This window comes from Clinocottus analis, unplaced genomic scaffold (assembly GCF_023055335.1).
Source record: "Clinocottus analis isolate CAN_PGR_092001 unplaced genomic scaffold, fCliAna1.0.p SCAF_9, whole genome shotgun sequence".
In the NCBI taxonomy this organism is placed as follows: domain Eukaryota; kingdom Metazoa; phylum Chordata; class Actinopteri; order Perciformes; family Cottidae; genus Clinocottus; species Clinocottus analis.
The window spans coordinates 17,615,186-17,639,798 of NW_027176251.1; the positions used below are offsets into that span (position 1 = coordinate 17,615,186).

The window sequence follows — 24,613 nt, forward strand, 5'->3', positions numbered from 1 at the left end:
TAGGTTCCTCGTTTTGTTCATCAAATAAGATCTTCGAGTTCGCACTGTTATTTGCAAGTGGTCAGGGTCCATGTGTCCCACGACATCGCCCAACTAGGTTGCTGTGGTCACAACGAAGCCAGAGAAATAAAGGTCCATCGTTTCACCCTCCGAACCATTGTGCTGTCAAGTTGCGATGCTGGACCCGTCCGCTGCACTACATTGTTCCGCTCTAAAGTCATGACAGGCTTCACTGTGCAGCAAAAGGTGTGAGTGACAAGTCCGTCACAGGTTGACGCCTCTGTTGAAAACCTTTTTGAAGTCTCATTTCGAACCACGTCCAATTGTGCAAAAATCTGAACAAGTCCCTAAATGGATACATATTTTATAGATGTATGAAGTTGAGGTAAATGTATTGAGCTTTATTTTCAGACTGATTTGTTTGCAAGTGATGTGGAGAGCAGTGCCTTTGTAGAAAAAAAGGGAGGTTTAAAGAATGTTTGAGTGAATGACAGAACAAAGGGGGGCCTCACCCTCACAAAAGAGTTGCTTATGAATGGTCATTCACTTCTCAAGAGCCCTGTCCGCTGCACAGCAATTGTTCTTTTGATGGACTGACGTCTTACAGTGGGGTGGTTTTGTTGTTTTAATGGAAAACCTTTTTTATTTTTTTTATCATCAGCAGTGTGAGGAGAGTGCCGTGGTGACTCGCATAGGAGAAGCAATTTGAAGATTTCTCAGCAGCAGGGGAGTAGATTAGAGGGTGTTGAACTGGATCAACCTGTCAGCAGCATCTACTCGAGGCCCCCTGATGCGCCAGATGCTCAGTTTGTTTGACTCCAAAACTCAAAGAATCACTCCACATAGCTGATGGGTCGATTTGCCACTCAAGGACTTTTTTTTTCTTGGTCCTCTAAACCCTTTGCAGCTGTATACCTCTCCATTTCTTAACAAATATGGCGTACACGAAGAGTGTAGGCGGCCTGCTCTTAAAAACAACAGGCCACTGCAGCATGACCCCGAATTGCCAGCGGACTCCTTCACTCGTCAGCAAGTGCACCAAAATATTATCTTGAACCACGTTCCGTCAATTGAAGTTGCCAAAGCAATATTGAAGCAGCTGGGAAGTTCGTAGCCTGTTCCTGCAGGCGATGCCTGATTGTGAGGGAGGTGGGTTTATGGAGGCCGAGCTGCAGGAAGCTAACAGATGTCCCATTTGAGCTGAGCCGTGCTGGGAATATCAAGTGTGGCTGCCCGCGTGGTGCTAGTTGGCTGCTGTAGCAGCAAGACAGGCTGTTCACTAAGTGCTGCCCGTTGAGAGGGATCAGTCGTCCCTCTCGCCCAGCCTACCGTGACACCACACTGCAAGTCAGATGATGACCTGTGGGCTCATTTGGTTCAAGTGTTTGCTGTCTATTCAGTTCTATTCTGTTCAAAGGCATGCTTTGACATTGTTTGCTTCATTTATACAAAGAAAATGATGTGTAACGGCCACATGTTGTGGGTTTTATGGGTGGCTAGACTGTGTCTTGGATTTCTTGAGTCTCTGGATGGAGGCTTGTTTTAGTTTTTTTTTCTGCAAACTAATCAATTGCTTGATTTAATTGACATCTGTAGGACTCAGTTTCTTGGAACACAACCCACGTAGTCTCATTCCAACGGGGGACCTCAGATTGGTTGTTAGTAGTTAGCAAACAACCATAACGTATCCACAATATTCCCTTCCATCATGTAGAATCCGAAAGCCGAAAGCACATTACTTGTTCAACCGCTTGGTGTCACGAGTATCTGCTCTACACAACTCAATAATATTACTGAATGTTTGCCTCATCAAAGAGAACAAAGCCAATTTATTTTGCTGAGGCAATAGATCATAGTGGCCTTTTTACAGTTGCTGTCCCATGAAGAGATGACCTGTTTTTACTGAACACAATAAAGCATGGAAGTTTATATTTGATCATGAAATGATGGGAATTGAAAAATTGAATATCTTTTATTCACTTATTTTTCAAACTAAGGCTACAGAACATTATAACAGATTACTTTCAAAGTTAGCTTGAAATCATTTTAACTCAAGCCTTAATTATAATTTCTAATAAGTGGAAACTCTACTTGACACAAAGCTCATCTTTCTAACGCAAAACGTTTTTGAAATACCTGTAGATATTTATTTTCATACAGCATAGACCGCATTTAGCTATTGGAGAACTTTCACCTTCATGTCCAATCCAGTGAAGTCTCGTCTCTATAATCAGAGACTCAGTCGTCATGCCCATTGTCTTCATGGCAGCTCTGCCGCTATTCGTGCATTAGTTTGTGTGTAGATGTACGAGTACAGGTCCACAAGTACGGGTCCATGAGTGCAATTGTGACAAATTGTGAAGCTCTTGACTCCACTCTTGGATAAAGCTGCTGTTTAAATTCAGTCCATTCTCCATTTACATCTTCCATTTATAATGGAGCCATTAATGCAGTCCTTTCAGCCGTGTTGCAGCCTGTTAACCGATTCAGCCGCGGTGACGGGGCTTGTTGTTGCTTAGATTAGAACAAGAGGGCGTTCGGGAGCACCATCCATCATAGCTGTAGAACGCTCCACCTTCAGGATGCTTTGAATTGACTTTGAGAAATTTAAAATCCATTTTACTGTTGCTTTGATTCCGCCCCCGTTTAAAGCAGATCTCCTGTTGTGTGTTCCAGAGGCAGTTGTTGGTGGCAGGGATTTCTTCTGTATCTAATCAAAAGTGCAATATAAAGTTAGCAAATTAAAAAGCAACACATTAAGTTGTCCAACACAGCTGCAATAAGGCTTTCCTCAACATTTTCAAAATGCAATTCAGGTCAGACGGGAGTGCTGCCGAGCTGCTACGACAGCCGTAGAAGTCTTTTAAGCCTTTCAAGCATTGATTTCTCTTACTTGAGGCTCACAAAGCTGCTCAGTGTCTTTGTGTTGATTAAAACAAGATACAATTTCATTGGAGGCATTGCTATTTAATATGAATTATGTATATCAGAAGGACACTCACGACAGTCGTTAGACTTCATCTTTGTAGAAAAGGCCACAGAGTTTAAAAGGTATTGGTCCTTTTTGATAAACTTGTGAAGAATGCAGGTTTTTCATTCATAGATTGAAAAGTTCGCTCGGCAGAGTGAAGATCTCCACCGGTGTGTCTCCCTCACGAACAAAGAAGAAATGTAATCTCATTCAATTGTCCCTCCTAACTCCCTTACAATCACGATGGCAGTGACATTAACAAAACATGGGGATTCATTCAGCTCTTATTGTGCCTAACTTTGGTCTCATTTTGAACGAGAGCATCAGTAGATTAATTCCATACTCAATATGTTGTTGTCTGACAAACCTTTTGGCCATGACAAAAGCAAATATGTGGCCTGCAACAGACTGAAAGCAGTTGTTGATCACAGATCCCACTGGCTGTTTTAAGAGGAAGGAGGAGTTGGTATCCTATTAACAAAATGAAATTAAACTGTTTTTTTGAATATTGAAAATAACCCAACCAGTAGAAGTACTTAAGCGTATACGAACAAATGAGCATAGACAGATGGGTCTACTAGTGTGCAAGATTAGCTGTAGACAGATAGACAGGTACACGCATGCACATACACAACAAAGCGCATTATCCCCCTCACAGGCTTTTACCTGGCTAGCAAAGTGATATTTAATTTGACTAGAAAGCATCACTTATATCTGTACTTTCTTTCTCACTCCCTGTACCGCTTTAGTGTGAGTCCGTTTGATGTGCTTGACATGTGCCCAGAAATCTCCCAGAGGCTCAGTCTTCATTTGCTACGTCCATCTCAGCTGTCACTTTCCATTTAGGAGCTATTCTTTCTTTTATAGACCGAGTAACACCGTTGTCTTATTCTCCTTCGGCGGGTCTGGCCTGTGACTCTCCATACGTTAACCTTGTTGAAAGGTTAAGTAACTGACAAAGCCACTGATGTTTTATTGAACTCGCCTACTTTTTCTATAAAGAAATCATGGTTTCCAGTTGAATAAAGTGCACTGCTTGGTTTGTGTTTGATTGTCAGAACACACAACTTCTTGCAGATTACCATGTAAGATTTATTAAACTAGACAACTCCCATTTGCCCCACATTTCAGTTTTTGCATCAGTTAAATTGTATCAAACTTAAGTAAGCTAATGTGCGTGCTCAGTGAATTTCAGCGAGCTGCAGAACGAGCAGCGGAACAGGCCGCACAACGAGCCGCACAACAAGCCGAGCAGCACTCACTGCAGAGTCATCCAGGAGAAGACATGGGGGGAAAAGAGGAGAGGGAAGGCGTTGATTAAACACAGCGAGACGGAGAGGAAGGTGTGACCTGGAGGTGTGTTACCAGGTAACAGCAGTCCAAAGCTCTGTGTACAACAGGCCCTAGTGCACAGCATTACAACTCATCCTGTGAGTATACACATCCTGATGTATAGTTATACCCATTTCAAACATTGTCCCATTTTACAACACCCAGGATTTGTGTGACCTGATCAGTGACACCAGTGGTGACAGATGTCGGTGCCTGCAGCTGGTTGCTGCTTTCTATCCGGCAGTGAACAGATGTGGAAGTGAGAGCACTGGCTCTGTCCATAGAGCTCATGAATGTGGGAAGTTGAGTAAAAAGCGTAAACATTTTTAAATGTTTTGTGCGACATGAAATTGTATCAACATTTGTCAAAAGGGCTCAAATGGATTTTAAGAAACAGGCTTAGCGTCAGAAAAAAAGATCAGGAAATACATCACTTTACTCTCCAATAGAAGTTGACTCTTTTCATACAATAATGCTTAATTCTTTTTTACATCAAGATGGTTTACTACCTTCCTGTTAACAAAAGCTTGATTGTCTCTCGCAGACATGATGCTTAACCTTTTTAATGTTGCTGAAACATAATGCTTGCACACTTATTCCAAACTACAAAAATATTTAAATTTCCTAAGCCAATTCATTCCTACTAAAAGAAAGAAGACACAAAGGTCACAAAAAATTATATTTGCAGTTAAAAAAAAGAGGCTAATTTCTTAAAACAGCTGGGCACTGTAGTTTGTTTCACACAAATGAGCCTGTGTTCATGGTAATGAAGGGTCATCTTTTGTACCTTTTTGTTTGGACGACGATGATAAGGACACAGGTACTCCTGTGCTTGTTGGGTTGAATTATTTATTGGTTTTGGGCTTTTTATAGGCTTTTTTGGGACATTAGAATATCTACAGTATATCACCAGCCTTTAAGCTGATGTGTCCGTGTCAACAACCATAACTCTCTTGGAATTCATGCACATGCAAATCTGCCTTTCAAGTCTTCATCGTGCACTTCAGTTCAGCCAATTACTGCCTAAACGCTCGAGTCTTTTGAGCAGCATATAATGCCCGTACCGGTCTGGTGTGTTCTCCCGAGGAAAACAAAGGCTTAGCCGGTCCAAGGCTGTTTTGCCGGCGAGTACATGACCTCATACGTAGAGCCGGAGCGTGTCCACATGAAGATAGCGGGGCTGCCGTTTCAAGGACACGCCGCGAATGAGACACACAGGGTTTTATGGTAATTAAAGTGGACAGCCAACCACAGGTTTGTGCAGCAAACGAGCCCGAGCTACCTCCACTCTGGGTCAGATGGGATGTTCACATCAGCGGCAGTCTTGTTTATCAGTCTTTCAGACATACGCAAAGGTGAAAAGGTTTTAGTTAACTTATTTATTATTTTGGTTTGTTTTTGTTTTTCCAAAATCCATCACACAAGATCAGAATGAATCACTGAACACTCTGCCCACACTGGTCTCAAAGTGTCTCTCATAACTTCAACAAGAGCAATTGGCAACAACAAATGTGTTGGTTTTTTTTTACATTTCTTTTCATATATTGGTTACAGGTTCCTTATACGAAATGCAGAGCGTTAATATAGCATCCAACAAATATTTGTAATGTAAAGATATAGTAGTGTAATGACTCCTTTAGCAGAGATTGAAGTCTTTTTTTAAGTTTTGTTTAGCTTGCAGGTCTGCCTCTTGCTGTATGTTAGTATGTAGCTCATGGCGTTGCACAGTTGCGGCGGGTTGCAGCTGATAATGTTGCCATCCGTAGCGTCCACCCTGCGGTTCTGCATCAGGAAAAACTGTTAACTTTGTCAGCACTGTTGCCGTTGTTTGCACTGTTGGCACGGTGCAGTTTGATCTATGAAAAGTATCAAATTACATTCTTACCAGGAGACACAACAAGTTCAAGAACTACCAAATAAACCATAAGGTTTCATCAGATTCTCAGAAAGTGTCCAAACATTCATCTATTAAATTAGATCTGACATAAAACGTGAGCACAGGATCTTTCACCCAGTTTAGTAAATCATCTCCACAATAAGAAACTAGTACTGGTTTTACATTAATTGTAGAAGGTGGTGGTTGTGGGGAAACTATTACATTTTCATTCCACTTTTTGTTTTGCTCTGAGCTCTCTTTGCCTTTCATTTGTTAGGAAGAATAACACGCAATGTGGGAAGCCAATAACTGTGATAATTAAAACCCTCCTTTTCATCCTTCTGCTGTCTTGCCTTCCCCCCGCACCTCTCCTGCTCTTTCTGCCCATGACGATGATCTAACCTGAGGCTCCCCACACCGCCAATACTCTGAGCACATCTCTAATTTCTGCACCGCCACAGTAGCATGACGAGGCACCCACTGCTTTTGCTGACCAATCGCGTCACCTGGCAAATGAAAGCGTGAGAACAGGATGAGGCTAGCAGGTAGAGGGAGGACAGTGGAAGACTGCAGTAACAGTCCCAAGGTCCCGCAAATACTCGGACTGAAATGCCGGAGGCTGTGTATAATCGAGTGGCCTAGTCTGACAGGTTGTGTGTTTGTTTGTCACCAAGATGGGGATAAAGAGAGCAGGTTTGCTCGCTGTTTGCTGCCTGAGTGATGCACAGAGAGCCAGAAAGTGAGGGAGAAAAAAACATGTTTCCAAGCCAGACACTTGATGAAGCCGCAATTTTTCTTCTTCTTTTCCCTACCGTTGTGTCATCTTAGATAATCTCTCTGTTAGTCAAGTGAAAGGCTGTGGCTTAGGGGAGTTTCGGTGCAATATTGACACATTTTAGAAAACAAACAGCAGCCACCCACAAAACCTGATCATTTTTTTACTTTGAAATGGAGCAGCTTGACATCGTCGGCAGATGCTAAGTGATGGAGAAACCATTAGACATAGCTCGAGGCCTGGTGGCTGATGAGGCATTACGGGAAGGTGTTGTTTTAGTGTCCATGCTTTGTGTGTGCTCCTCAGCCAGGCTAGATTTGTAATTGAAGCACAGGCTCAGTTGCACTTGTGGTGTTGTCACGGTGGTCAGAAACTTCACTTCAAAATTAGGACGGCTGAGCCGGCGACAAGAAGCTAACGATGCTAACAGCAGAACGGTGCAAACAATCACATTCGTTCTGACTGTTTACCTTACCACCTTCCATCCACCTTTTGAGTATCTTGTTGTTCTACAATAAAGTCTCCTCTGCTCCCGACGAACAGCATTCATAATTAATCCTGCCGCTGGAGGGCTTTGTCGCTTCAACATCAACAGATGGTGTTTTGGATTTGCTAAACAAATGGATTTTGTTGTTTTCCTTGAGAGGACTGTTCCATTTTACTTTAAAGGTGGAGCTATTTTTTTAAACATTTCATACTGTAAAAGAACGAGTTATATTTTGTGTTATAGGTTTCTAAGATCTAAATTGGGAAAAGTAGTAACCATAGCTGCACAACAAATGTAGCTTAGCAAAATAGTACAATATTCATTTAAGTGTAGTAGAGTAGAAGTACACAGTAGCTTAAAACTGGATGTACAAGTAAAATTGTAAATGTGCTCATCACTTACATTTTTGGATGTTTAACACTTTGCAAAAGAAGAGCTCATATAAATGTGGGTTTATTAAGTAGAAGTGTGAAGCATATAACAAACTTTTTTTTTTCAAAGCACACAATGCTATACAACAATCAGCTATAAGGTCACTCAGTTTTCCTAGTTCTGTGCTGCAGCTCTGTCTGTTTTCAGTATCTCACTTTTACAGTGTAACAGCAGAGACTAAAACACACACGGACACAAACAAACACACACACACACCATCTGTTGATCCATCCAGTCTGCAGGAGCTGGTCTCTGTCTGCCTTCACATCCTCAGAATGCAGGAATAACTTCTCAGTTCATTCGCCTTTAAACGCTAACTAATCGTTTCGATCCGGAGTCTAGTTTAAAGCCCCATTGGTCAAAACTTTCACACAACCCTTTGACCCGGAATAGCCGCTCTAGCATTAGGTGAGGGCGGATAAGCATAATGTGGCGTACAGATCCGTGCATTATTATGTCTAGGTGTCTGACAGCAAGGCAAGGGGTGCTGTTATCAGGCTAACGGATGAAACCGGGAGGGAGGGCTCATTAACATACACGGCCAAAGGTTGTAGTTGCCCTCTCGGTGCCTCAACGGCAACTGACTCCCTTTTTGTTGAGACTGAGCTTATTCACACAATTGTTCTGTTTATGATTGCCTGCCTCGGCGGCCGCAGGAACTGCAATCCCCGCAAACTCCTGTTTCAAATAGTAATTTGATCAGAGTCTGATGGATGGTGTTAAGGCGAGAGGCTGTTGACGAGATATAATCAACAGATACCCTGGAGATTACTTCCGTGGGATTGAGAAGACATTATCGATCATGTATTGTCTTGTTTCGGACCTTTTTTAGAGGTCGTATCAGCAAATTTATTGCAAAATGTCAAACCATACTCAGCCCTTCGGTATACACATGCTACAGGGCCGTACACAACATATCTATCTGTTATCTATCTATTATACCATTGGCATCTGGTTTCCAAACCAACATGTGAAGTCTTTTGTGCCAAAGTAACACTTTTTTTTTTTAAATTTAAAAGTCTGTTATTTTGGGAGAGCGCTGTTAACGGCATCCGTGGAATGAGCTGCGAGGTCAACCGGTCAGTGTCAATATAGCGTTACGTCCAGTGGAAAGTGCTTGTTTTTACTGCTGGCAGGCTCAGATTGTTGTGATGAGGTTCTCAACCTTCTACACGCAACACCCCATAATGACAAAGTGAAACAAATGTATAAGACATTTTTGCTAGTCTATTGAAAATAAAAAAACAAAATATAACATGTACATAAGTATTCAATACTTTGTTGAACCACCTTTGGCAGCAATTACAGCCTAAAGTCTTCTTGAGTATGATTCTACAAGCTTGCAAACCTATTTCTGGACAGTTTCTCCCATTCTTCTTTGCAGAACCTCTCAAGTTCCCCCAACTTTAAAGGCGAAGCGTCGGTGCACAGCCATTTTCTGATCTCTCCAGAGATATTCATTGGGTTCAAGTTGGGGCTCTGTCTGGGCTGCTCAAGGACATTCACAGAGTTGTCCCGAAGCCACTCCTCTGTCGTCAACACCCCAGTCTAAGGTCCAGAGCTCTATGGAGCATGTTTTCAGCAAGGATGTCTCTGTACATTGCTGCATTCATCTTTTCCTGACTAGTCTCCCAGTTCCACCCGCTAAAAAACATCCCCGCAGCATGATGCTGCCATCACCATGCTTCACTGTAGGGATGGTATTGGCCAGGTGATGAGCAGTGCCTGGTTTCCTCCAGACGTGACGCTTGACATTCACGCCAAAGAGTTCAATCTTTGTTTCATTAGACCAGAGAATTTTGTTTCTAAGGGTCAGGTTTTGGTTTGTGCTTTGACATGCACTATCAACTGTGGGGTCTGATGTAGACATGCCTTTCTAAATCATGTCCAATCAACTGGATTTAGCACAAATGGACTCCAATCAAGTTAAAAGTTGATTGTTGAGGAAATGAATTCCCTCAACAATCAATTTTGTTATGTTATTTATTGTTTTATCTAGCCCCTGATACGATTACATCGCAGCACGTCTAACGGCTGCAGCGCTCTCGCGCAATACTGGACCACTTTTGGAAATTGTTGTCCTCTGTTGAGACTGAACCTAACATCAACCGAAAGGAACATCTGCCCGCCTCGAATAACTTAATAAAGATGTGACTCATCGTCAGTCGCTCATTATGTTCCTCTACCTGAAGGGCACGTCTTGCGTTTTCCCGCTACTGCTCTTGCAATAAATTAATGTAATGAGGTTGTTCCGCTCCTTTTTTTTTTCTTTTCAAGTTACATAAGTAGCATTCAGTGTATGGGGACTCTTGGGCATTGACAGGTCATTGTGCTGTCAGCATTGTTACACGGTATGAAGTCAACCCAGCCTTTCCCTATATAGCTTTATACAGCACAGCACCCTATCTTCTGCTTTAACACCAATTCCCTGGGGGAAAAAAAAGAAAGTTACGTTGTAGCTGTGGGGAACGGGAAGGCAATGCAAACGCAGCTCCCTTTTTTAATTTTTTTTATTTTTTATTCTTAGGTCTAATCCCTTTTAGTGGGGAAACGATAAGCATGTTTTGACTTAGCGCCAAATTTCTTGTTGTTTATGCATCCTTTGCCAAACCACGTGGATCCCAGTAGAGTCGGATAATCTCAGTGATGCCAGTTTGGCAGGGCTGCAAATACACCACTGCCTCCTGGCCCGGGTCAAATCACAGCAGTGGGGGTAGAAAAACAAAAATGCCTCCACGTCTGTTTCCTTCATTTGTCTCCTCCCTCTGCTCATCTTTGCGTAAGCGTTCGCTCGCGGATAGCAATCTGTCAGAGCTGGTGGCTTTGTTGACGTGCGCCTTTCATTCCTCTCTGGTGCTCATATCGCTACTTTTTTTGGAGGGCGGGGGGGAGGGGGGGTGCGGGGGGTGGGGGGGGGGGGCACAGCTTAGGACGAAGCCTATTTTAAAAAATTTAAAAAGCCTGTAATCTTGCTGCAATTTCACACCAGGACTTTTTTCTGGGTTTAACAGTGAAGTAGGGCGCATTTGTAGCATGGAGATCTCAGATTATTAGCTAGGTTGTAAAATTCCACGCTTTCCATCCCACTCTTCACACTTTTAGCTTAATGCTGGGAGTCCACTACATACATTACACCTTGCCTAGTGTTGTGTTGTTTTTTCACTCATACCAATGACACATAACTTCCTTGGCAGAGGAAATAATTGAATTACAGTACCCCAATTTGAAAAAGCGTAAAATTTCTAATCGCACTATACGGATCCCCTTTTGTTTTCGATTGTGTAGCTCCAGGTGACCGCTTTGAAATTAAAATGTTGCTGTTTTGGCTCAGCTGTTATTATAGTTACAAGTTAAAGGAAACCTGCTCGGAAAGCCATGTTCATAGGAGTGATACTGCTCGCCACGAGAAGCGGTGGCTGAAGACTGCAGCTGAAATGGCTGCGCAGCATCAGCCTTACTTGAACTGGGATTCTGTAAAACAACAAAATGTTGCATTCCCAGCTGGGATGTACAACAGAAAGGACTATTCTGACCACAAGTCAGCTCTTCACATCCTCACAGAGGGACAAAAATGGCATCTTGTGCAGCATTTTTCACATTCTTGCCATGCAGTTGACACACTCTCGGGTGAACGCGACTGCTGTCCCTCGTGGGCCCTCGAGGGCCTGTGACCGGGGCCGTGGTTACCACAGCGCAGAGCCGTATTTGAAATGTTGGCACCACCCAGGCCTGGAGCAGAAATAAAAAATGCTGACCCCGACTGTACATACATTGCAGCAAGAACAAATACTACAAGCTTTATTGGACACAAAAAACAACTGGCAGCAAGGTTTTTGGGACAGTGAGGGGGAAAAAAACAATCATTTGCTTTTAGAGCTGACATCGGGTTACTGTGGTGAGCCCCAGACCTTGTCACATGTCGGTGCCAGTTTACCTCAGTGAGCTGTGACTATTTGTTTTGGCCTGATGACACGGTCTGTTCTTACTGTTATAAGCCCAGTAGTTACTGTTCAAAATGCACTCTGGCTCTCATCTCTTCACTAGCAGCAGGTAGTGATGCTTCATATCGTGTCTCGTAACAGCCAAGCGTCCTTATTTGTTTTTTTTTTTGTGCACAAATTGAAGAAATCCCACCTCAGTTTATATTTAGCTTCCTACGTTCATATTCATATTTATTCATATTTTTCTCAATACAAGCAATTAATACAGCTTTTGGGCAGATTTGCAAAATTGTATGTTTTTATAGAGAAACTATTTAAATCCAAAGGGCTTCATTGAGTGATCAGAGTCATATCTCAGTTGAGGCTTAACTCCAGCAGGGCAGCGTAGTGAAGAATACTGAACGGGCACTGTTGGTTCTCTCCACCGCTGTCTTTTTCCAGTTTCAAGTCTGTCTTGAAATTTGTGGACTGACTCTACATTGAACCGCATTGTCCACTGGAAATTGCACGCTTGTGAAAAAGAGCTCCATAAAGTAATGGGTATTTGATCTGACTGCAAAAATAAACATACGGCATCCCCGTTCCATCTTCTTTTGTGGGACTGTAACACATTAGTTCTGTTCCTTCCTTCTCATTTGATCTCTGACAGACACACACACACACACACACACACATACACACACACACACACACACACACAGAGTTATGATGCTTTGGCCTTGAAGCTCAGTGAAACAGAGCTGGAAGAGGGGCTTCTGCTCTATGATGAGACTGTAATTAGTACCAACTCCTTAGGGAGTGGAGATAGACTTCACACAGCTTCATACTCTCTCACTCTCTCTTGTCTTCCTGTCACTGTGTGTGTCTCACTCTCCCTTACCATTAGCATCAATTCTATTCCAACCACACAAATAGGCAGCTTCCTAAAAATAGTCTTCGGCAAAATCACACGTATCCAGCTAATTTGTGTTTTGTTTTTAACAATAGGGACACGTGTTGAGCATTGGGGGATCCGAGGGGTCCAGGACATTTTGAGCGTCATACACTTAATTTACTGCATCCTTGGGGACTTTTATGCACCAATACATCGTGGAAATGTCTTATTTACATACAGAGGACCACAAAATGCATGCACCAAGAAATTATAGTGTACTATGATGCAGTAAGGCTCTCAGGCAATCTGTATCAATGATACATTCGTTGATTTTAATTAATTCATACACTGGACTTAAATGATTATGTGTTTCAGCAAGAGTTTAAAACTTTCTGAATATTCAAAACATGAAAGTAATTTAAGCATAAAATCATAATGTTTAAAGTAACAGTTGTAATTTAATGAGAATAATATTCATAATATTTAAAAAAATATTTAAAGTCTGCTGTATGCTGTACAGAGTGGAGCAACGGAGCCTGCTGGATGTTTTATAATTACGTTTTTCTTTTTGTGTGAATATAGTGAAAAATGGTCAGTAAGTGCGTTTCTTCATAACTAAATAGACTTTGAGAAGCGTTTGGGTTGGTTTAAATTCACACACACACACACACACACACACACACACACACACACACACACACACACACACACACACACACACACACACACACACACACACACACACACACACACACACACACACAGTAATGGACAGCATCTCCATGGAGATTATGCCTTTTCATTAGCCAGTTAGACACTATGTCATGTGTGCTGCTTTGGTCCATCAGGGGATGGGAACTCGGGTGAAATGGCCAGAAAGATTCTGTTCGCTTCAGCAGTTTTTGCTGGAATGATTGAAAGTGTGTGCGAAGACGCGGAGTGCTGGGAATCTTGTATTGCTGTTTCAGGACTTTTTCAGACTGCAGATAGATAGAGTTTCAGGAGACATTTTCCCTTCTTTTTACCCAAAGTTTTTACAGAAACGCCCAAGTATAATTGTGTGGGTGCGGTATCGCTTCTCATATCTACTTGACGCGAGCAGCTTGAGGCTAAATCAACCGCTGCTAGCGCAACTCACACTTCAACCAAACTCTTGGTGGTCCAGTTGCTTTCTAAATGTAGGCAGCAAGTTTTGACAAAGTGCCACACCTCTAGTTTAGCGGCATATATTTCTAGGAGTGCATCGCACAGTACTCTTGAGTTCCAAAGTTTAGGAACCATAACTTGGAAGGCACAATCTCAACTAGTGACCTACGGCTGCAGTAGATCGCTAAAGCGGCCTGACCATGCAGAGCTCTGAAAGTGTTCAAAGGGAATTCCCATTGAACCTTTTGAAGAGAACCTGGTAAAAAAGCTTTGGCCCCAGTGTTCTGGACCACTTGTAAACAATCCAAGGATGTGGGGAAGAGACAGGTGACAAGAGAGTGGGTGAATTTAAAGTGTCGATAATCAACTGCAACATTTCCTACCACTGCAGATTGCTGAGCATTTGCTCCAAGCTTTTGTTCTGCAGGTTGTTACTCCCTAAGATTTTGTCACCAGCAAGGTCTTAACTCTGGACTCCTGCTGTCCTCCTCCATTCCCCCCTCTGCTTTATTCCCTCTTCAGAGTAGAGGCTGTGAACTGAGCGACAGAGCGATTCTAATGAATTCACCCGTAACGAGGGTGTGATTAGCCTATTGATTCTCCCTCCCAACCTCCGTGCCTCTGCAAAAATTGACCTGCATGATTACTTTTCTGTGACACAGCACATTGGCTTTGGCGACCTCTGATGCAAATACGCCGCGATAGGAGGTCGTGCGATACCTCCGCTGTGTATTCACAGTAGAATTTCCCATCTTCTGACCAAAACAATAATGTGTTCTGCCGCTGTGCTTTTGCTCGTGTCCCTCCCCCCCGCAGACTAAAGAAGAAGTCGCAGTCGGTAGACATTGCCAGCGAGGGTTTCTCCCCGACCCTGGTGCCAGCCTCACCCCCCAACAAGGCCGCGTCAGCGGTTGCCAAGACGACGGCTGGCCTGGCCGTGCAGGAGAACAACACGACCAACTCCCAGCGCCGCAGCCCCCGGTGTGGCGAGCTGAAGAGAGGCTACACCATAGGTAAGTGATGTCTGTTTGTGTGGCAGCTGATGATGTAAGATCTAGGACGTCATATGCATACCTTTTTTTTTTTAGGGATTAAAACCAACAACCTTCTGTTACAGCTCCCTTTTCTCTAAACTCTAGATCAAGAATTGCAGTTTGAGAAATACAGGAATTGAACATGTTGATCAAAGCAACGCATCCTTTTAGCTGCGTTTTCACACAGGATCTCTCTTACTCTCCGAGCAATCGACATGAACTTCTCACTCTAGCCAACTTTACTGTGTTACATTCACGGGCTGGCTCCTCCACGTTTCTCGTCTTCTAATTCATTTCCTGCTCGCAAATTATAATTACATGACAGTGATGACATTTATTCTTGCGATAAATTATATTTTGTTTGTGAGGGGAGGATGGGGGACTGTCTGTTGGCGGTCTATTTCTGTGTCGGCGGCCAGGTTGCTACTTCTGAGAGTAAGCACACTTCAGGGAGCTGACTTTCTGCAGATGATGAAATGAGTTTGAGCTAAACCAATTCCCAAACTCAAGAAATGTGATGCGTCTCTGCTCGCTTCACGGGTGTGATTCAGTTAGCGAGCTGCTTGGGTCAAGGTTGGAGAGAGGGAGACCGCGCAGGAAAGCGAACGCCAGCAGGACTCTGCTAAACCACTGAAAGGTAATCTGCGAGGCCCTTATCCTGACTGATTCTGCTTTTATTCGCAGTGACGTCGATGGCACTTGTTGCCGTGCTGTGACTTCTCCATGTAGTTAATGTTCCCCCCTGTACCACAAACGCAGCGCTGCTGCAGCACTTTATTTACCTCCGATAGTCTTTAATTTTAGGACTGTGAAACACTTTCATGAACTTTTTAAGGGGAGGAATCGGTGTCAACAGCCACAAATATCTCGAAGCTAAATTGACACAAAACAACATGAACCTTCCAACATTTCCAAAATATTTTTCACAGAAATGTTTATGGTTGTGCACAAAACATTTTCAGTTTCATGGAGCAATTTGAAAATGGCACTTTGGTTCTGAATGGAAAGAATGAGAACGTGCAAAAAAACAAATGCTTGAACGAAGCACATGAAAGAAGATGGAAAGAAAAAAGGGCAGTTCAAAGTCCGAGTCCCCAATGATGACTAATTGCATAGACACCAAAGTGAGTGCTGACCTGTGAATACTTCCTCCTCCCACTTATCACCTGGCTGAGAAGAGAAGATTGACTGTTTGCTGACGATAGCTCACTCAGCAATGCTGCAAGGAGACAAAGTGTTTTCGACGTGTGTTTGATGCTACTGCACATTATCTGAGCGCATCAGTCTATTTAGTTTGCCTTGAGATGTTTACGCTCAGTGACTCCCTACAAATGGACCAACAGGTAAATAGTGTTGTCAAGAAACTGAAAATATGACTTTGGTACTTTAACTGCCTAAATATATATAAATAAACATTAAACCCTCTGAGGCAAATTTGTGATTTTGGGTTATACAAAATAAATGGAATTGAATAAAATATTTATATATGAATACTAAAACGATGCCACGGCAAACCTTTCAACATCAGGAAAGGATATGGAATAACAGATGACAATATTTTTTTTTATCATTGAAAAAGTCTATATTCTGCATTTTCATTTTTTTATGGTTTACTTTATATTTTGCAACCAGACCTAACATTAAATGGTGTCTAATGAGGCTATTTCAAAATAAAAATGTGTAAAACAGTGGAGTGTGGTACTGCTAAGGCTTCTAAAACAAAAACACACAAATGATGATAAATTCCGATGACGTGAGAAGTTGACAATGGAAAGCCACCAGACAACACAGCAACTGTAAATTGTGCTGTCAATCCCAATCCCATCGCCATCCTCTGGCAGTGCTGCTCACACTCCTATTGTGAGTCCTTTCTCGTTTCGGTAACCTATTATTCATTGGACAGTGATGAGGATGTCACCCTGTATCATTAGTGTTAAATGGACCCACATGGGGAAATACAATTTTGGATTCTGAAATCTAACCCTAACCCTTTGGACAAGGAATGCCAAATTACATGTAGCAGTACATGAACACGATACACTTCTGTTCTAGCAACCATTACCTCTGATTATTTACAGCAAAATCCAGTGTTGCACGTGTGTACATTTTAACATGATTACCTGCATACTATACCAATTGCTTTTACAGATTGCATCCTTGACGATTTCCAATTTGCTAAGAGATTTAATAGGTGATTAACTTTTAAAATGACATGCATGCGTCAGAAAAAAAAAAGCAGTTTGTTTTGCTTTCACGAAAACATGAAAAAGGCCCATTGGAACCAGACCAGTCCTGTCTTTTTGGGGGCGTCATGATTTTTCAGGCCACACCTGGAGTTGGGTAACAGGTCAACGTTTGCGCCGCCAAGGGCGGTGACGAAGGCGCGCGTGTGTGTGTGTTCCCCCCCGCTGGTGTCTCACTCTGTTGAGCTCTTTCTACAGAGTCATCACTCATCGCTTCGGCTCCCCGGGGCCCGGCATCGGCAGGAGAACGGATCAATTTGAGGTCGTCCGCATTCGTGCAGATGGCGATAATCGATGTGTGCAGGGAATTGCAAGATAAAAGCTCGGCCGGACAGGTGGAGTGACTGTTGATATTTCCGCCCGCTCTTACCATCAATCCATCACCCAAATCTGTTGGCAGGGTCGGAAGTCACTGCTCAGCCATTCGGTCATTAAACTCTTCTAGATGAACCGCCGCTGTGACTCTTGTGCTTTTTAAACGTCTTTTAACTACAAAGTAACAAATTGTCCAAGCTTCTACTGCGTGAGTTGCAGCAGTTAATTATTTGCTCCAGCCAGCGTTGCCCTAGATGAAACCACACTCCCGCCAAGGCCCAGTTTATCGCCCTCCCTCTTCCCATACAATTACAGAAATACTGCATCTGTCAGTCATGTAAGCTGCAGAGTCACATAATGAGACATTAATTAGTGACCGTGTCCCATCTCTCTGGTTCCTATCTAGATAAGATCCAGGAAGCGGAGCCCTGTGGCATTTTTTTTTATGCAGTCGGACCCGGGCCAGGCTGCTGCTCATGCTAATTTATTCTAATGGGATAGTAATAATGTGGCAGGCAGCCTGCTGTGCTGTGCTGCCATACTTCAGACGGACCTGTCATTAGAGGCAGGTAAGCACATTCACCGCCGACATTTTAATATGAGCTATTGAGACCCACCGGGACAACACCCACCCACCTCTGACAAGAAGTAGTCGTCAATACGTTGATGGCATGCTCGCATGAAGCGAGTCACATTTTAACGGCATCGTTGCGGCGACCTTTAACCCTGGTGAGCGGAGAGAAGGTGTCTGAGAGCTGGCCGGTGTCAGAGCAGGTCAGAGTGACGTCATTCAGGAGCATTTCCTGTTCATGTACAAAGGACGAAAGAAGAGGTGTGACACCGGTTCTCCCCAAATTTCCAGCATCTCCGTGTGTCAGCCTCCGCTCATCTGAATCTCTGCACGCTGATTAAAAAAAAAAGGCCAAGCAGGATACGAACGGAAACACCCCTGTTGCTCTAGACTCATTAAGTAGAACTTCGGGCCTACAACGAGTGTGCGTTTGAAATCTCTCTCGGCACACTATGTTCTCGTTGGATACGTGCCGCATAGGGGCTCTTCTGTCCCTTTGTTTAGTTCTTCTTCCTTCGAGGCTGACTCATGCTCTGTGCGCGCTCACAAACTAGTTTTGTATGTTTTTATGAGATGTTAACTATGGAAACAGTTCATGACTGCTCGGTAAGCCTATGTGGAGGTATGCTGCCGTCCCTCTTGCCAATGTCTTTGTACGGGTGCAAAGGGAGAGACTTCACAGCGTGTTGCTGCAGATAATGGCTTCAAAAAGGAGAACTGCTGCACTTCTCGCCTCCTTGTATCACACACGCACACACACGCACGCATACCTGTTTTTCTGCCATTTTGTCCTCAAATCCCTTCTCTGATCCTTCATCGTTCCCTCTTTTCTGTTCCTCTTTTCACCTTGTCGCTTACTCTCTTCCTCTTCACACCTTCTACCTTGTTATCTTGATGTACCACCTCTGATGTGACCAACCTTGACTGCAGTCTGGGGGAGGCATTTCATTGCATTATGCTGTTGTCCGACTTGGGCCGCTGTTCCACTTTGTCCTTTTCAATGCAACGCTTGCGATTGGGTGAGACTGAAATGCGAGCTGCCTAATCAGATATATGGCCCGGTCAAAGGACTGTCTGTGGATGAACACATTTCATTCCCTATAAATTCTTCACAATAACAGTACCCCGTTATTTTTGCCGCTCATGCTCCTTCCCTGCACTGTGAGTGGACTTGTTTTACTGAAGAATTACCACCGAAAAAGCTCAGTTAATTTCTTTTATTTGTTGTTTTAAAAGCTTTTCGTTTTTAAAGCTGCAAAATCCAGAACTGCCCTGGCTTTTCCTCCTGTTTTCTATTTGCTCTCCTCGGGGGAGGAACTACCCTTTTTAAGGAGATGAACTATGTTTCTATGACGACGATCTTGACAAGAGATCACCACCCCTTGCATGATAGACTGTCATCGGTCCTGTGCTTTTTATTTCCTATTTGGGCTATTGTGTATTTTTGTTTGACGTTATTTTTTTTCACCACGAGCATGAAGGATGTCTGCTTCATACTCATACAGATAAGCTTGTCACGGCTCAATCACACAGACGAAATGTTGGAACAAAGGCGACGCATAGCAGAATAAAGGAACAACACTCACCAGCAACATTCAGTGTCCGCCAGGCCGATCTGCTCCTGAATGGGATTTTCATGTCTTTTGTTATGATTGTGTCTGTCCGGAATATAGAGCTCAGGATAGACGGGCACGGCCAAAACAAGCTTCTGCTCTATTTACGACAGTGACGTCACCGGCGCTTTTCTGCAAAGTTCAGAGATTTTCAACTTAAAGTGCAAGGAGCGGTCACAAAAAAATAGTGCCTTCTCTCTCCACATTGAGAACGATTGTTGCTCAGAAAACTAATATTTGTAAAGAGTTTAGTAAGTATTTATCTATTTGTATAGAAAATATCTAGAACTTCTTGATTTCTATTTTATGATATTCTATCAAAATATAGCCGCGAGCATGCATTGTCACCTCAGTGAGTGGAGGTGTGGCAGGCAGAACCCACCTCCCCCCTTCCCTCCTGCAAACGCAGTGTTGTATCTACATCACCTGACAGAGGAAATGCTAATAAACAAGACAGAACAACACGTGTTGCCGTACCCTGGTGGCCCAAGATCGGCGGACCCTGCCACTGCCGCCATGTGACAGATTATTCCACTGTTATTTATTCATTGGATTTTCACTGCAGGGTCGAAGAGGCGAGCAACCGGTGCTGGGGGGGCAATACGCTAACTCGCTGCTGGCTCCCACCAAGCCTCATTGGATATGCAGTTTCATGTCGTTGTGGCCTGAATTAAATTAGCAGCTATTCAATAAATAGTAACAAGTGTCAAGTTGCATGTTAAGTCACAACCCTGTTGCGTCTTTGCTTCGGATACTTGAGTTTTTGTTTTGAGTGTGGACCCATAGCTGGAGTGCCTGTCCTTGAAAAACAGTCTATTCTGGTAGCAGTTGTATAGTCTCAGCGTGACGAGGAGCGAATCACTGCAGAGGTTGACAGTTACAGCCAATGCTGCGGGCGCTACACCGCCGTTGCTCTCTTTTTTTTTTGTGTGTTTCATATAATTGTCTCAGGTGGCCCGTCTCTCGTGTTTACAGATCTAGATCGTAGCCAGCGGTGGCAATTTCACACATGCCACTGCTACACATCTTTCTGGTGCTTTTTTTCCCTTTCTCTATGGTAATGGGACAACGTACATGTCAGTATGGAAATGCGAATAGTTGTTTGACCTTGGTGGCGTAGTTTTACCCGGATGATTTTAATTTCACCCTTCTTTAATTTTAAACCGTTCGTTTGACGGGCTAAATTGTCAGATGATCCCAGTCTGGTCAAGGCCGGAAGACCATGTGAATGTCACTGTTGGTACAGTAGATTATTTAGACACCGCGTAAACATCTACTTGTGTTCTGCTTGGACCGCGACCGTAGGGGGATTTAAAGGAAATGAAAAAAGAGTGATGATTAAAAAAAAAACAGCCAAAGGTTTACCAGCAATGTGTGCCTTTTTTTCCGCGTTTTCTCCCCCGCTTACTATCAGTCTTACCTCAGTTCTAAAGAGCAGTGAAGATGCAGCTTTAAGCTCAGTGAATTACATGTGTGTGGCCCCCGCATAGTCCCTGTTCAGGTGTTTACGTGCCTAAAAATAGCATCTCCTTAGCTTTTTTTTTTGCTGACAGGCTCATTCAATGACCTGGTCAATAAGCCCCGAATGCGGTATAACGAGCAGCTTCTAACTTCTTGCCCATATCAATACATTCTCTCCTGGGTTCAGCTTCATCCCAATGTTGGTCACCGCTATGGTGCAATTTGAAATATCTCAATAGCCATTGGAGGAATTGCCCTGGCAGCTTGTACAAAAATTTAGGATGAATTTCTGTAATGTTTTCATGATCCCAAAAAGCATATCTCTCACCAGTGTGTGATCAGAATTTGAAATTCTCCAATAGACCAACAACTAACCAATTTCCCGACAGCCTCAGTTCCACTCCTTAGCAAAGCATGCTAACGTGCCAAACTATAGATGATGAATGTGATGGACATTTTGGTAGGAACTTACCAAAGCCTTTATTTATCCCTTTCAACAGAAGCCGAGCATTTAAACTAGACAAATGGAAATACCCTAATTACTCTCTCCCATGCTGTTGTTACAGACCATGTAAGGGGCAGACCGTCAGCAAAAGGAGGCAACTCGTCTGTGTTGAGAGCCACCTTAAGTATGAGGCCACCCCTACAACTCCCCCGTGTTGTACATCCGTATCAAGTCTTAAGCCAAGTTTATGCTTCTGCGTAAGGTCGACGGCGTAGCCTGACGTGAACCTCCCAAAACTCCTAACTATGCGTCGCGTTGACGCGGACCGCAAGCCCTGTGATTGGTCCGCTCAAAACGTAATTTCTGGCAGTTGCTTTCTTTTTTTTTTGTGGTCGTACAGGCCACCTCCGCAAAATGTCTTTTCTGTCGCCTGCGCTTCAACATTTGCAATATAAGCATTGGCTCTTCAATATTGATGAGCTCCGACTCTATAACCCCTGAAACCACAGCCACAAAGCCACACCCCCCTGGCAACATTGCGGTGAATTGCAAAGCAACGCAGCCCCTCGACGCAGAACTTCGAATGCTCAACGACGGCGTCACGTCGACTTGACGCAGAACCATAAACTAGGCTTTATAAGCGCCTCCAAAGTCAATGGCTGAGAGGGAGGGAGGAATGGTGTGAGCGGGTGAGGGACAATAACACAGTAAAAAGGAAGGAGAAGGGAGAGAGAGGGAGAGCTATTCGTCACACGCAGTGCGTTTGCCAGCAGAGCTGCTTGTGCGCGCCGAGATAAGGCCGAGCCTCCTTTTCCTTGGCGGTACAGACTCGTCATGTAGCACCAGAAGGCAGCTTAGCCCCACCACACATCCAACAGAGAGTCTTTCCCCTCACCCGCTCCTCACTTTCACTTTCTCCCAATGTCTTTTCTTCTGTCTTCTTCACTCTCTATTGTATGCTTATCTTTCTCAAGGTCTCTGACTTCTCCTGACACTGCATGTGTATTTAAGAGATCAGGTCTCACTCTTCCAAGCAACCGCTGGGTAAACAGCAACATGGTTGGAGCTTGCTGTACAGTGCAACTCGTGGAGATGTTTAGAGAGGCTAGGGTCAACATTTTGTGGCGCAAAGTGCTGAGACAATTGTTTTCTACATTGTTCTTTGCTTTTAAAGAAGTTAAAGGTTAATTTTTGCTCGAAAGTGGCAAGATGGATTGGTGATGGACAAAATGGTTCATGCTATTGCCATCATATCAAACTTTCATCCAATGGAATGCATATAGAGTGAAATGAATAAAAACAGGTTATAATGCAAAGACCAACACGCATGCTTGCTTGTGTGCAAACATACAGAAGATTGAAAGTACGTTTCTCTTCTGTCCAACATGAAGTGAATAATAATAATAATAATAATAATAATAATAATAAATTGCAAAAATGACAACATAGTCAATCCATATGACCAAAATGATACACATTGTGGTCGCACGAGGAAGAGCAAAAAAGACTCCTGGGAAGAAACCATGTCAGTAACACACATTCATGTGCCATAAATGCATGTGGATAGAGAGACCCTAAAGGCAATGTTTCACACCGGTTTTGAGCAGAAAGATATCCCAGTGGCTCTTTATTTTATGTACTTTTTAGTGCTTTTGGGTGGGAAGATGAGGTAATATTGTACAAGAACCGCCACTGATAATCCTGTGGAAGTGGTGCTGCCCACAGGGTGCCATCGTCTGCACCAGGCGTTGATAAGAAAAGCCCGACAACAACGTGCCCCCGGGCTGCGTTCGCACTAAACGGCACCAGAGGCGGCGAAATCATGTTCGCTCTGGCAAACCTTAATTGGGATACCTGATATGTCTGGCTTTTTCCTCCGTTGTTAAACAAAAGGCTGCATTTTGTTTCGTGACAATGCCTCTCGTGCCTCTTGATGGAATCTCATCACGCTGGGTGGGTTGTAGGTGTTACAGATACAGTTGCACGTACACAAACACACCTACACACTCCCAGCGACCCAGGAGAGTTCAAGACACCATCTCCACAAAGGTTAATGGCATGCAGTGTTCCTCCCCGGCAGCTTTGACACCAACTTGGTTACAAGCAAAAGAATCTCACCTCTCTCGTTCCAAGTTTTACATCTTTCTACTCAGCGCTTTTTATTATCCAAGTTACCTGAACGTTTCTTATCTGGATCAGACTTGGTGCTCCGCTGAATTAATGTCCAGAACTTCTTTTGTTTATCACAATAGGAATTTAAAAAAAGAGGCGATGAAAACAAACTCGGCATGACTATAATATTGTTTTGTTTTTTTTGTCTTACCTGAGATGGTTAGTCGTATCACGAATCCCAAAAGAGTCGTGCAGATTGATCCATGCTGCCCTCGTTCCTTTTTGCCCCCACTGGCTCCGTCAATCTCACACTAACCAAGTTGCATCCGGAGGCAGATTCTTGATGGATTTAGACTGAGCATCCACTCAGGCCCCAATTTTCTGAAATGGAGGTTTACATTGTAACTCAATGTCAAAATAGACTGAGTTGCAGCTCCTGCTTATTGACAATAGGTAGCCTCCAGCTAATTACAGCACGGCATGCAAGACACGAACGCACCTGGGACAAGAGAAGCACTTATCCTCGGGCCGTCTCAATGTCATGAAGATCGGTATGATTTTGTTAGCTCAGTCACGAATGTCCTTTCAATATTTATCCAACATTTTTTTATTTCTAAACGTCCCTCAGAGATGACGCATGCTCCGTGGTCCTTAAATCAATTCTGCGCTTTTTAAGCTGCTCCTGCGTCCTTCACTTTTTTAAGAAAAATGAGATGGAATACAAGGTTGTTTTACACCACCTGTTTCAAGGTATTAAATGCTGATTTTTCTGCTCCGCACAATGTACTCTCATACATAAGAGTCAAATCTCGAAGCTTGGCCAGACACAAAGGACACAGATGTTTTGCTACAAAGTCTACTGGGCTTTTTCTTTTTTTTTCTTTCTTTCATTGATTTCATTTTCTTTTTTACTTAAGACCGCAACAAAAACATTAATATTTTCTTCTGTAGTGCAAGAAAGCAACGTAAGGAAAGAGGTTTGCTG

The 24,613-nt window shown here is 43.4% G+C and overlaps 1 protein-coding gene across 2 annotated transcripts in view; it reads left to right on the forward strand.

The window, feature by feature from the left end:
* oxr1a (oxidation resistance 1a) overlaps positions 1 to 24,613 on the forward strand; it is a 144,751-nt gene that overhangs the window by 45,078 nt on the left and 75,060 nt on the right. For both annotated transcript variants that reach the window (XM_068570389.1, XM_068570391.1), the window contains exon 3: positions 14,651 to 14,847. In XM_068570389.1, the coding sequence (XP_068426490.1) occupies positions 14,651 to 14,847 (197 nt within the window). The remainder of the gene's footprint in view (positions 1 to 14,650; positions 14,848 to 24,613) is intronic.